Below are 13315 nucleotides of genomic sequence, written 5' to 3' on the forward strand. Positions count from 1 at the left end.
CGAGGCCAGCCTGGTCTACAAAGTGAGTTACAGGACAGCCAGGGCTACAGAGAAACCCTGTCTCGAAAAACCAAAAAAAAAAAAAAAAAAAAAAAAGGTAGAGGCAAGCTCACCATAAAGGTCAAACAAGGTTTTTACTAGTGTAATCTCTGGGTGTATTTTCTTTGATCTGTATCTTACTTTCTATGGCATATAAAATGTTCGCAGGACAACGACTTTTTTTCTTTTATCCGACCCCTTCCTCGATTTAGAAGTTCTGTGAGCTCACTGATTCTTTGGTTTTTCTATGCTCTGCTGGTTGCTGTAAGGGAGCGGGAACTTGGGCGGGACCCCTAGAGGTTTCTTTCACCTGTTACCTGGGCCGGGCCAATGGCAACGCGGGCTGCCCGCGAGCACCAATCCCGCTGCTAACCCTCACCCCGCCGCCAACCCCCAGTCCGGGCGCCCGAGCCCTCGGGAGAAGGGAGCGGTGGCACTCGGAAAAACTTCTGCACAAGATGGCCAGGCGCTGACTGCCCGGACACGCACGGTCCCCTGCAGCAGCAGAGAGGAGGTCCATGGCGGTGGCCGAGCTCTACGCGCAGGTAGGGACGCGGGGACGCACCTGTGCACCTGCCCAGACAGGTAGATGAGTGGAGGCCGGTAGCAGCTGCCAGCTCCGCCCGGGCCCCTTGTAGGTGGGTACACCCAACGGAGGGCTGCTGTCCCCACGCCGGGCAGCTAGATCACCCAGACCCTTCGTCCCGCCACTGATGGAATCTGAGTCCCGCAGTGGGCAAGAACTTCGATCCCGCACCTCAAACTTTGTAACCAGCGTTGTAACCTTCCAGGCCCTCGGAGTCTGGAGGACTCCGGCAAGATTGGCAGTGTTTTCTAGAATGCTGGTGCGCTTCCCTGTGCGGGCGAAGGAAGACCCTCAGGGGAGCCACCTGAAGCTGCGGGCTCTGAGTACACGCACACGAACCAGCAGACCAGAGTCCCAGGCCCCGGGTGCTGTTGGGCTCTTATTAACCAGCAGTGTAAGGGTGCATTAGCTCAGAGAGCACCTCAGACAGGCCTGACCCGAAGCACAAGCATTCTGGAAAACTTCCAGAAACGTAGAGCTTCATCCACACCTAGGAAAAAAATGTGTGAAAATAATTGACGCTTTTTAAAAGAGCCATAAAACAGATCCTGCTACACTCTTGTAGGAGAATTTAGACCCTGCAAATTCTGACAGATGAGATTAGAATGGATTCTGTTAGAACATTCACACACACACACACACACACACACACACACACACACACACACACGCCTTAGCTTAATTGGGGTGGGGGGAGGTGTTGTTTAGTTTGGGGTTTTGTTTGTTGAGACCGTCTCACTGTGTCACCCCAGGTAGCCTGGACATCACTACTGGCTGGAAATCAGGCTGGCTTCAAACTCACAGAGTTTTGTCTGCCTCTGCCTCCAGAGTGCTGAGATTAAAGGTGTGGGCTCCATGTTCCACCAAGTTTTTAAGACAGGTTCTTGCTTTGTGTCCCGGTTGGAATGGCCCTCCGTCCATAGTTCAGGCTGACTTCAGGCTCACAGAGATCTTGCCTCTGCTATAGTGATGGTATTACAGACATACCCCACCCCTCCCATCTCTCTGCCTTGTGTTTAAAAGGCACCATCTCTGTATAGTAAAAGATACTTGTCATGCTTATCTTTCCATCGGGGTTGGGGGAAATTTTTCTTCTACGTTGTTTAATGAATAAATTACAAGCACGCATCAAACAAAGAGGAAATCCTTCTGATGCATTTAAACCATTGCTGATCAATTCTGCACTTTTATCCCCATCCCAAGCTGGGGACTGAACCAAGGGCCTTGTGCTTTCTGGGCAAGCGCTCTACCATGAAGCTCAGCCCTCATCTAGAATATGTTACTAGAGACAGTGTGAACCACCAGGTGACCTGCTATGTTTCTAAGTCTTCATGTGACTATGGGGGGGGGGGGATCTTAAAGGAACACTGCCTTGTTGGGTATCTTTGGGGACAGGTGGCTGATCGCTGACCTGTTTTGAGTAACAGTTTTTCTTAAAGCGAAAATGCACAGGTAGACTTATTTGTATCTCTAAGTGCCTGTAATCTCAGCACTCAGGAGGTTGAGGCAGGAGAATTGCCTTGGGTTTGAGGTTAGCCTGGGCGACAAAGTGAGTTCCAGGCAGCTAGGTCTAAGGTGACAACACTTTTTCTCAAAAAATAAGTTAGGATATTGTGGAATGGTGGGGGTGGGGATGGTGGCATCCAGATTTCTCTGTAGGAAGAAACATTGTTGCGGGGGACGTGGAGGGGGTGTGCAGAGAGAAAGGTGTTTTGTTCTGGAATTGTTCTGCCTGCCAATTTTCTGGTTCTTTGACTTGAGAAATGACAAGCAGATGGCTCGTGGGGCCTAGAGAGTATGAGGGGGAGACAGAGCTGGAGCAGAGGGTCATTTGGCAAAGATGGAGGTTTGGGGTGGAAACAGAGGGATCGGGTGGTAGATAAGCAGCCAGGTGAGCTGCTTCCTCGGGCATTCAGGGATCTGGATAGACCCTAGACACAGAGGCAGGGTGGAGACAGGAAAGGAGAAACTGGACTGGGAATATGGGGACAAGGGACACGCCAAGGATGACCTGGCATCTGTGTGATTGAGAACAGGGTGTGTATGAGCGGCAGGAGAGCCATTAGGAGAAGGAAGTGTTTCTGAGAGAGGTCATGAAGCACATTTAGTTTTAACCAGCGTTGTGTTGAAGTAGTGAAAGGACACAGGGATTGTGAGTGGGGCGTACACAGCGTGAGAATGAGCCCAGCCCTCAGAGGGGGGCCCTCTACCCATCTGTGGTCACTGGAAACCAAGTCAGGTGCACCCCACTGGGAGAGGAAAGAGGGGCAAGGCTAAGACAGAGGAGCCTCTACATACCCAGAGAGCAGCAGCCAATCCCAGGTGAGCCATCACAGAGGTGGAGCCTGAAGGAAGGACTGGGAAGTACCCGGAAGAGAGGTTCCCAGAGGGAGAGGGGACTCCTGAGAGAGGCCGGGGTGCAGGAAGTGCAGAGCAACCCACCTGTCCCTACCGCAGCAGACCAAGGAAACATTCCAAGCAAAGCAGCAGAATTACTTGAGAAATTTCCCTTCGAGAAAAACTGGTCTGACCAATCCCCACTTAAAACCTGGGTTTTGTCCCTCTCACATCCCAACCCAGCCATAAGAGACCTGTTGTGTTTAATAAAAATATGAGGAGAGAGGGAATATGTTTGGTGCAGGTGCCTCTCCAGGTCCATGCTGAGACATCTCTTCCCCCTGAAGCTGGTCCTATAATAATATACATGACGGTATAGTATAGAATGGAGTTTATTCAGGGCATGGGGAGGGCAGCTGAGGGAGTAGAGACAGAGAAAGGCAGAGGGAGGGAGGGAGGGAGAGAGAGAGAGAGAGAGAGAGAGAGAGAGAGAGAGAGAGAGAGAGAGAGAGAGAGAGAGAGAGAGAGAGAGAGAGAGAGAGAGAGAGAGAGAACATGAGCAAGAGGACAGAGTGAGAGCAAGAGAGAGAGGAGGGGGCAAGCAGCCCCCTTTATAGTGAGTCAGGCACACCTGGCTGTTGCCAGGTAACTGTGGGGCAGAACCTAGACTAAATGCCAAAAGGCCTGACTCGGCATCCTCATCTAGCCCCTGCCACTTCTCCTAGCTGGCTCATACCCTACTAGGCCTCTTGCCCATTCTTCATAGCTTGGCCTGCCTGGTCACCACTGGCTCTGCACACTGCATTGTTCAGGAGCAACCACACCACTCAGATTCCACCCGAGCAGACCCTGAGAAGTCCGTGGCCAGCCCTTCGTCCAGCACCCGGGAAATTCTATTTACAGCGACAGTGGTGGGCAGGATGGTTATTTTTAATCTTGCACGAATATTTCTATGCACCAGACATCATCCTCAAAAACTTCTTTCGATCTGAAATAGTCTAGGGAAAAAAAATCTGTGAGTTAAACCTTCACGTCCCATTCTATACGGCACTCCGATCAAGGAAGTTGTCTAAGGCTACACAGACCTGACACAGTCAGATCCGTAATGCAGTACCTCTCAATGCATTGACCTGGGCCCCATCTTTGTCATCTTCAAGGAATCTAAGCTTTTCCCCACACAAAAGACTCATGGAAAGCCCATCTGTTTTCTAGCTACATCTAGTAACTATAGAACCAACCCCAGTGTCCAGCAAGAAAGAGAAAAGCCAGTCACAAGGCTCCACCCACAAGGTGAAGGTCAGGGAGCCATGCAAACACAGGCTTGGAACTTCACAGTGGCATGGGAAAGGCCTATAAAGAACAAGCGCCCCAAAACTGGACATGCTTGGTCACTGCTGAGAAAGGTGGGAGGAGCAAAAGCTGTCCCAGGCCCTTCTCCAGTCAGTCCCTCCGCTGGGCATGTCGCCTTGGCCCAGCTGCTCATCAGGGGCCTGTGGGCCTGCAGGCTCCAACCTCCTGGGCTGTTTGGTTTTTAGCAGAGCGGGCATATGCTTTGCCCAGAAAGGTACAGTCATTTAATTTGTACCTGTCTTGCTTAAACATGAAGAATTCACCGGCGAGATTGGGAACGCCAGGGTGGCATAGCTGTAGACACATGAGGAACTCATTAAAAACTTAGAGTCACCACTGTTTGATCTATATGGGTAGTTCAAAAAGTCAAAAATGAAGACGGGTCCAAGAATCCAAAATGCCATCGGCAGTCGGCCTCGTCCACCCCTCAGCATCCCCCATCAGCACACACAGACACCTTTACCCAAGCAGCATCACCCCTTGAACTAGGACTGTGAATTGCCAAGGACTTTGCCATCTGGTGTTTGAAGGTATTGGAAATGCAATCTCGAGATCCATTATAAGATCTTGCCTGTGGGCTCAAAGAGGCAGGCACTGGGGCATCTGGGAAAGTAGCTAGAACTCTCTAGAAACAGCTTATCACATGGAAGGGATAGAGAGCTCAGGGAGGGGCCTACAAGGAATGAGTGAAGAGGAAGAAAACAGAGGCATGATGTCACCTGTCTGGCTCACGTGCCCTGAGCATGGAGATCCCAATCCAGGAAGTACAGCCAGGAGAAGGCTCCTCTCGGCACACATTCCGTGTCGGCCTTCAGGCCATGTGCGTGGTGAATGCCGGCAGCCCCTCAGACAGGTGGGCCACAGCTCCCTGGTGATTGTGACCTGGGAAGATCCGGCATAACCTTGAGCCCTTATTGCTCCCTCAAGGCTCTCCGGTCCTAGGTTTCTTGCATTCTCTAGGCCTCTTGGTGAGGAAGCCCAGCAAAGGCCTAGAGGCCGCCTTTTGGCTCTTGGCCCTGTGGCAAGCTTGGCTGGCCATTCCAGGATGTAGGCTTCTGTCTCACAGGCCAGAAGCATACAGGAATCATGTGAGAGTTGGTCACTCTGTTTACACAGCTTGTGCGTATTTGTCTAAATGCTTCAGTTAGCTCTCACTGTGGCTTAAAGTGTTGCCTTGTAGATAGAGGAATGTGAGGAAGGAGGGCGCTGTCCATGGAGCTGAGTAAAGCTGGAGTGTTTGCTCAGCAGGCTGGGTTTCAGGTGCAGGACTCTGGATGGCAGGCAGTGGATGGACCGGGACAGTAGGACCAGTGGGCATGGTTACCTGGGGTGTGGAGGTACAGCAAAGAAGAGGAGAGTGTGTTTGAACACCGCTGGCCACCGAATGATACTTGTAGCTGCCATGAATCCACAGGTCATTAGGAGAGCACTGGACAGTCAGGCAGGTAGCTTCCCAGGGTTATCCTCAGAGCCACCCACACTTCAAGGCAGAAGTCACAGGCACTCCTGGTGTCTTTGGTCCTTTAAGATTCTCTCTGGTGTGCTCTTGGCCTGTCTGGGTTTGAATTGGAACATCAGTAAAACGAAAGGACTGGCCAGCTCCGAGATTGCTTAGTAACTCCCAGAGCCCCGTGTTCCTCTGAAAGTGTGGACCAAATGGAGCTCACCCTCCAGCAGGGCTCCCATCTGAACACCTCAGCCTTCTCCCGCTTCACACGGTGTCTGAAACAAGCTGTCTGCCGCTCTAAACTTGACAGGCAGATCACAGTAGATCGTTATAAGGATACTTTTAGCTCTGAAATTTTATAATGGCTAATTCTTGTTACCCTGGGATATTGTATATTAATAATTTGTGGTTTGTTTGGTTATAAACAAACATTCCTCTCTTTTTTTCTTTTGGAAATCTTTTTCGTCTATTCTTTTCTCATACATTATATCCCAACTGCAGTTGACCGCCCCTCCATGCCTCCCAGCCCCACCCCCACACTTCTTTCCCCAAGATTCACTCCTCCTCCATTAACCTTAAAAAAAAAAAAAAAGGCAGATCTCCCCGGGGGGATGTACAGAGCATGGCTTAACAAATCACAATGACAAACCCTCATATCAAGTCTGGATGTGTCAACTCAGTAGGAGAAAAGGGGTCCTAAGAGCAGGCAAGAGTCAGAGATACCCACACTCCCACTGTTAGGGATCCCACGAGAACCCCAAGGTACACAACCATAGCAAATATTCAGAGGACCTCCCTCAGACCCATACAGCGTCCATGATTGTCACTTCAGCCTCTGCGAGCCCCTATGAGCCCTGCTTAGTTCATCCAGGGGGCTGTGGTACCCTCTATGCCTCTGGCTCCTGCAATCCTCCCCCCACCCCCACTTCTGTGGGGTTTCCCGGGCTCCACCTAGTAATAGGCAAACATTTCTAGTAGCAGACCTGAGGTAGGAGATGTGTGTCATGATGACAAGGATGCATGTGGCGGGTGTGGGTATATCTAAGAGGCGGGTCTATGAGTGCAGGGCTCCATGCAGGTCTGGGTCGTTGCCTGATTGCCTGCGGGGATAGGTTAGTCCTCCATTCTCATATTCATTCTCTTTCTTTCTCCCTTCCTCCTTCCTTCCCTCCCCCTATGTCTCTCCCGCCTTCTTCCCTCCCCTTCTCTTTCCTTTCTCTCAGCCTCTCTCTCCTTCTCTCAAAGTGTCCCTACTCCTAACCAACCTCCTTTGTTTACAGTCTATCAAGGACTAAGTCTACTCAGATGACTTAGTCATGATCAACATTTGATGACTGTCTGTGAATCAAGACAATTTATGTTAGCTAATAGGTAACCATCCTTGCCCAGCCTGTCTAGTATGGATGCTCTAGACCTCTTTTCTTTTCCTGTTCTACATTTCCTCCAGCCACCTCCTGAGACTCATGAGCTTAAAGAACATGAAGGAACTCTATAAGAAGGCTCTATCTCCAATCCCCATTACAGTGTGAATATTTTCTCTGTTGTTCTTTGACATGTCTGTCCGTCCTCTAGCCTTCCATCCTGCCTGCAGTTCAGGAAGTTTCCTAAAGCACTTTGAGTAACTGGGAACCCCAACACACCCTCTATATACTTGAGTAGGTGTCTACTAACAGCTCTCATGCTTGTTTAGTCCGTTAAATGAAACACACAGCTGGTAAATATATATAAATCTCAACCTTTTGTCCAGTTTCCAGAGCGTTTAGGACCCGTGTCAGGTACAAATTCTATCAAAATATAGAGTTCGGGCTGGAGAGCTAGCTCGGTGGTTAGAGCATTTGTCATGTGAGCCTCACAGTGGGATTCGGTTCTCCAGAGGCCATGTAAAGTTACCACACCCCTACAGGGAGATGGGAGACAGAGAAGGGAAACTTCGCAGAAGCGTGCACGCTGGCCAGCCTGACTTACATGGCTGCAAAGAGACCCTCTCATAATTTGTTCAGAATTTGTTTTGTTTAAGGTTTACATATTTTCCTATGTGTATGTGTGTGTACCTGTATGTGCAATATGCATGTACTACCTGTATACAGGTGCCTGTATAGGCCAGAAGAGGGCATCAGATGCCTTGGAACTGGGGTTTACAGGCTGTTGTGAACATCCTGATTTGGGTGCTGAAAACGAAACCCTAGTCCCCTATAAGAGCAACAAATAAGCCAGGCGTGGTGGCGCACACCTTTAATCCCAGCACTTGGGAGGCAGAGGCAGGTGGATTTCTGAGTTCAAGGCCAGCCTGGTCTACAAAGTGAGTTCCAGGACAGCCAGGGCTATACAGAGAAACCCTGTCTCCAAAAAAACAAAAAAACAAAACAAAATCAAACAAACAAACAAAAAAACCAGAAGAGCAACAAATGCTCCAAACCATTGAGCCTGCTTCCCCCGCCCCTAATTTGCTTTGTAATGGAAAACCTTGACTGTGTGGAAGATATGATCACGTCACTGAAGGGAGTATTTTTGGTAGTCATAGACTTTGCCCTCAGGGTTAGGAAGAAATAGAGATTCGCAAAAGATGTGGCTATTTCTATTTGTCCCCCAAACCCAGAATGTGTGTGATGTAACTACAGACTCAAGGACTGGCGGCACATGCAGACAAGCAGCTTGCCATCCTGGCTTGACAGTTAGCTGCTGCCCCAGGAGTCTGCACTGTGTGTGTGTGTGTGTGAGTGTGAGTGTGTGTGTGGATCTACCTGTCTCCACCCCACCCCCACTCCAAGTTCAGGATCATGAACATGTCTTAGTCTCTGTTCTATTGCTGTGATGAGACAGTCTGACCAAGGTAACTTGTATAGATGGAAGCATTCAACTGGGGCCTTGCTTACCGTTTTAGAGGTGAGTTCATGGCCATGGTAGCAGAAGGCAGACAAGCAGAGCGCTTGAACAGTAGCTGGGAGCTTTTCATCCTGACCCACAGGCACCAGGCAGACAGAAAGAGGGAAAGAAGACACTGGACTTGGCATGGGCTTTTAAAACTTCAAAGTCCATTCCCAGTGACACATCTCCTTCAACAAGGTCAACCCTACTCCAACAGGGCCACACCTCATAATCCTCCCCAAACAGTTCCACTAACTGGCAACTAAGCATTCAAATATATGAACCTACAAGGGCCATTCTCATCCAGACAGCCACAGAGTAGAAAACACAACACCTAGCATTTTTATGTAGGTGTTTGGAACTATATGCAGGTCTTCAGGCTTACAAGGTGTCTTGGTTAGATTTTTTTTTCTTTCTTTCTTTTTTTGTCAACTTGATCCAAACCAGGTTCACATGGGAAGAGGGAACATCAGTTGGGAAAATATCTCCATTAGAATGACCACTAGGCAAGTCTGTGTGGGCATTTTCTTGATTAATGACCAATGTGAAAGGGCCTAACCCATTGTGGACAGGATTAACCTCATAAGGTGGCCCTGGGTTCTGTAAGAAAGCAGGCTGAGCAAGCCATAGGCAGCAAAGCCAGTAAGCAGGACTCCTTCATGGCCTCTGCTTTGGTTTCTGCCTCCAGGTTCCTGCCCTGTTTGAGTTCCTGCCATGGCTTTTCATAACGATGATAGACTATGGTCAGGATGTATGAGCCAATCAAGTTTTTCCTCCCCAGGTTGCTTTTGGCCGGTGTTTTATTACAGCAGCAGAGAGCACACACTGTTTTACAAGGCAAGCAGTTTTCTGAGTGGCTTCGCCCAGCCCCTAGGTTCTGAAATCATTCCAGTCACCTTCCGAAGGTCGATCTGCCACAGGAAAGGATAGCGACTGTCTTAGTTGGGGTTCTTATTGCTGTTCTTGGTACTGCACAGTCTGTGTGAGGGTCTCCAGTTCATGCTCCTGTTTGCCTGCCTATTTCCCAGTGCAGTGGGCTCTCCCCGTAGGATTGGGAGCCTACACTAGCACTTTCTCCAGTCTCCTTTTTTAAAAATTACATTCGTTTTATTATTGGAGGGTGCGTGTGTGCCATGGTGCACAGGTGCAAGTCAGAAAAAAACCTTCAGAATTGATTCTCTCCCTTCTACCACCCAGATCCTGGAGATGGAACTCAGGCTGCCAGGCCTGGTGGCAAACACCTCTATCCACTGAGCCATCTTGCCAGCCCTGCCATGTCTCTTCTTATAAGGCCACTGTTTCTCTAATCCCATCCTGTCACAGGACTTCATTTACCCTTGGTGACCTGTAAGGCCCCAATCTTCAAGCACAGTCACATTAGGGGTCAGGACTGCAATGATAACAGGGATTCTGGAGGGACACCGTTTAGGAGCACAGTAGGATCTGCTCTACAGCACTGACAGGAGCCCACCAGCTGCCATTGGGAAGAGAGCTGAGCAGATGTCAAGGGGCTTCTGCAGTCTCCAAGGCGGAAATCCTTGGCTGCTGCCAATGTACAGCAGTGATAACTGATCAGTAGCCAAGTGTGATTGCTGTGCCTGTAATCCTGGCCCTCAAAAGGCTGAGGCAGGAGATTGCCAGTTTCAGGCCAGCCTGGAAAACAGGCTAAGACCCTGTTTCAAAACAAGAACAGTCTGAGATAATACCTCTGTAGTATTTTACGAAGAGACTTAATTTGCTTATTTTCTTGAATTTGCATGTTTTGTTTTAGAAATAGGGCCCCATGGATCCCACGCTGGCCTTGAACTCCATATATATCCATGAATGACGCTAAAGTCCTGACCTCCCCCACCCCTGAGTATTATGATTGTATGTATGTACCACTGTGTCTTGTGTATTCAGCCCTGGGGGTAGAACCTAAGGCTTCATTCATGCTAGACAGCACTGTACCATCAAAGCCACATATCCAGCTCCAAATGCTTCCTGGTACCTATTCTTAGCCTCCTAGCACCGGTGTAAAGTGAAGTGTGTGCCATTTTGTCGGTAAAAAGAGGAGGTACCAGAAACTAAATAAGTGTTCTATTATAGAAGCCAAAATCCTCTGCCCGAGTCTTGTAGAAACTTCCCACTTTCTATTAGGGAACCCTTAGATTTCCTTCCCACCCCAAGCTTGCAGTTTTCATGATCTGGTCATGAACTGTTTAAGCTTGGCTGCCTAGGAGACAGGGCTGGTAAGCCTGGTGGTGCGTTGTAGACGCACTAAAATTTACCTCCTCACAGCAGAAAAGGAGGTGCTAGTATTCTGAGATGATGGTGTGCGTGCAGGTGTGTGTGTGTGTGTGTGTGTGTGTGTGTTCACATATAGAGGCCAGAGGCCACCATGTTTGTTGAGACAGGGTCTCACTGGAATCTAGAGCTCACTGATTGGCTAGGATAGCTGACTGGCCTACCTTAGGGTCTGGCTTCTTTCTGGGCTGCTGGGGGTTGAACAGGTCCCTGTGCTTAATCTGGCAAGCGCGTTACCTATGGAATTATCCCTTAACCTTGAGAGTCTTCTTAATGTGTGGGTTGATCCAGTTGACAGGATGTAATCCTGCTCCTGTGGGGGAATCTAATGATCTGTGTTTGGAGTTTTCAAATGTTGAGATTAAACCTGTCTTATCCTGTGGTCAGTACAACAGGGTTTGGATCCCAGATCCTGAGGAAGTTTGGAAGTCAGCTGAAATTGCGAAGGACTACAGAGCGGGTGACCGAGTCCTCAGACTCCTGCTGGAGGATGGCACGGTGAGGGTCTCTGCTGTCCGTAGCGGATAATGACATATACAGCCATGACACCGGGGCACCAGCCGAAGGTCCTGAGGAACCTGCCCCGTATCCAGGAAGACCAACTAGGGCTAAGGATGCCTTCCTGCTGCTCCAGACCAGCGGTCTGTCCCTCTATACGAGGTTCCAGACCAGCGGTCTGTCCCTCTATACGAGGTTCCAGACGAGTCTCCAGATGTTTGCCTCTGCTGGGTTCCAAGTGCTCAGCCATCAGCTGTTGCAGTTTCTGGGTCTCACTCAGTACAGCCTGGGCAGAGGAGGAACTTGGAGGGAAGTAGTTTGATCCCCAGGCAGGATCCAGATGGGAAGCGGGAGCTAGATCTCAGGGAGAGGTAGGAGGTGTGGACGGAGACTGCAGAGCTAGAAAGTCAGACTAGGATGTATAGATTATATAAGGGTTGGGAGGGTGTGTGGAGGGCACAGAGACAGAACCAGCAGTGGTGAAAAAGAAGGCTCAGGCTTCCTCCAACGCTCCAGTGGGATGTTCTGCTGCAGCGTTACAGCCACAGGCCACTCGAGTCTTTTGATCATCGGCTGTTTAAGAAGCCACCCATCTGGGTTCATAGCCAACACTGACTTTGTGCTGCTAGACTCAAGAGTTAGATGCAGAGCTTGATCAGCTTTCTGTGCTCCATTGGATCAGGGGTGGGTGGGAAATTCCTTATAAACGTTAAATGCTGGAATTTATAAAATATACATAGATATGCCACATACTACCTCCAGACATCTGGGCCTGGGTATCAGACCTTTCCTGGGATCTCAGAAGTTGCAGAGAAGGAAAGATCCACGCTCTGCAGTCAGGCGCCACCACTTGCTAAGTCTGTATCCCTTACTCTCCACACACAGCAGAGGAGCTCATGACATTGTGATGTCCCAGGTCCTGAAGGCGAGGGACCGTTCTGTGTGCACACAGATCTAAGACCACAGCCAGGATGCTGCATTGCAGGGCAGCTTGCTCTTCAGTAGCTCCCTGTAACTGAATGCCACACTGGGTCCTAAGTACCTCAGGTACTTTAAATCCTCAGCTGGGTGAGGATTAAACAGGAGGCTGAGCCTAGGGAGGGAAGACTTGAAAAAGCAGCTGCTTGTGCAATTAGCAGGCTCCAGGTGGCTGTTCCCTGGCCAGGGACGCAGAGAGAATGGCAGGCGGCCAGTGCCTCTTACCTTAACCCTTCCTTGTACCAGAGGACAAAGCTTGCTTTGTGTAGAGTATGTCACCCCTGCCTCCATCTCTCAGTCTCATGTTTTCCCCTCCCCCAGAGATGACTAGCTAGCTGATACACACTCTCTCTCCCTCTCTCCTTTTCCCTCTCTCCCTCCTCCCCTCCAACGTGTCAACTAAGGACCCACTTGGCAATTTCAGAGCCATGAAGCACCTTAGGCTGGGTTGTCCTAGCAACAGCATCTTTCCACGTGTCCATTCCCAAGGCCCCTGTGGTAGACATAGGGTGGGGCCACTGGATACATGCTCATTGGCTTCCTACCACCTTCCATCACAGTGTCTTCAGCTCTGAGGACCCTTTCACAGAAGAAGGGAGTCAGGTAGAGGGAGGGGACTTGCTTTAAGACACACAGTCAATGATTTGGTCCCCTGGCTCCCAGTTTTTCATTGCCTTGAGTCACCTATAAAGGTTATTTCCTTTTTCCTCTACTTAAAGTTTCTAAGACAGGTGTGGTGACACTTAGCCTGTAATCCCAGCAGTTCTGAGGCAGGAGGATAGAGGGTTTGAAGTCAATTTGGACTACTTAGTAAGACTTTGTCTCAAAAAAAAAAGTTGTGGGGGCTGGAGAGATGGCTCAGGGGTTAAAAGTACCTGCTGCCCTTGCAGAGGACCAGGGTTCAATCCAGGGACCCACATGGTGACTCA

The 13315-nt window shown here is 49.7% G+C and overlaps 1 protein-coding gene across 1 annotated transcript in view; it reads left to right on the plus strand.

Annotated features, from left to right (window-relative positions):
• The first annotated feature begins 491 nt into the window (after window positions 1–491).
• The window catches only part of Myo5c (myosin VC), a 71654-nt gene continuing 58830 nt past the window's right edge, over window positions 492–13315 (plus strand). The window contains exons 1-2 of the mRNA XM_029543842.1: window positions 492–584; window positions 11298–11408. Of these exons, the coding sequence (XP_029399702.1) occupies window positions 558–584; window positions 11298–11408 (138 nt within the window). The 5' untranslated portion in view covers window positions 492–557. The remainder of the gene's footprint in view (window positions 585–11297; window positions 11409–13315) is intronic.

Source organism: Mus pahari, chromosome 10 (genome assembly GCF_900095145.1).
Source record: "Mus pahari chromosome 10, PAHARI_EIJ_v1.1, whole genome shotgun sequence".
NCBI classification, from domain to species: Eukaryota; Metazoa; Chordata; class Mammalia; order Rodentia; family Muridae; genus Mus; species Mus pahari.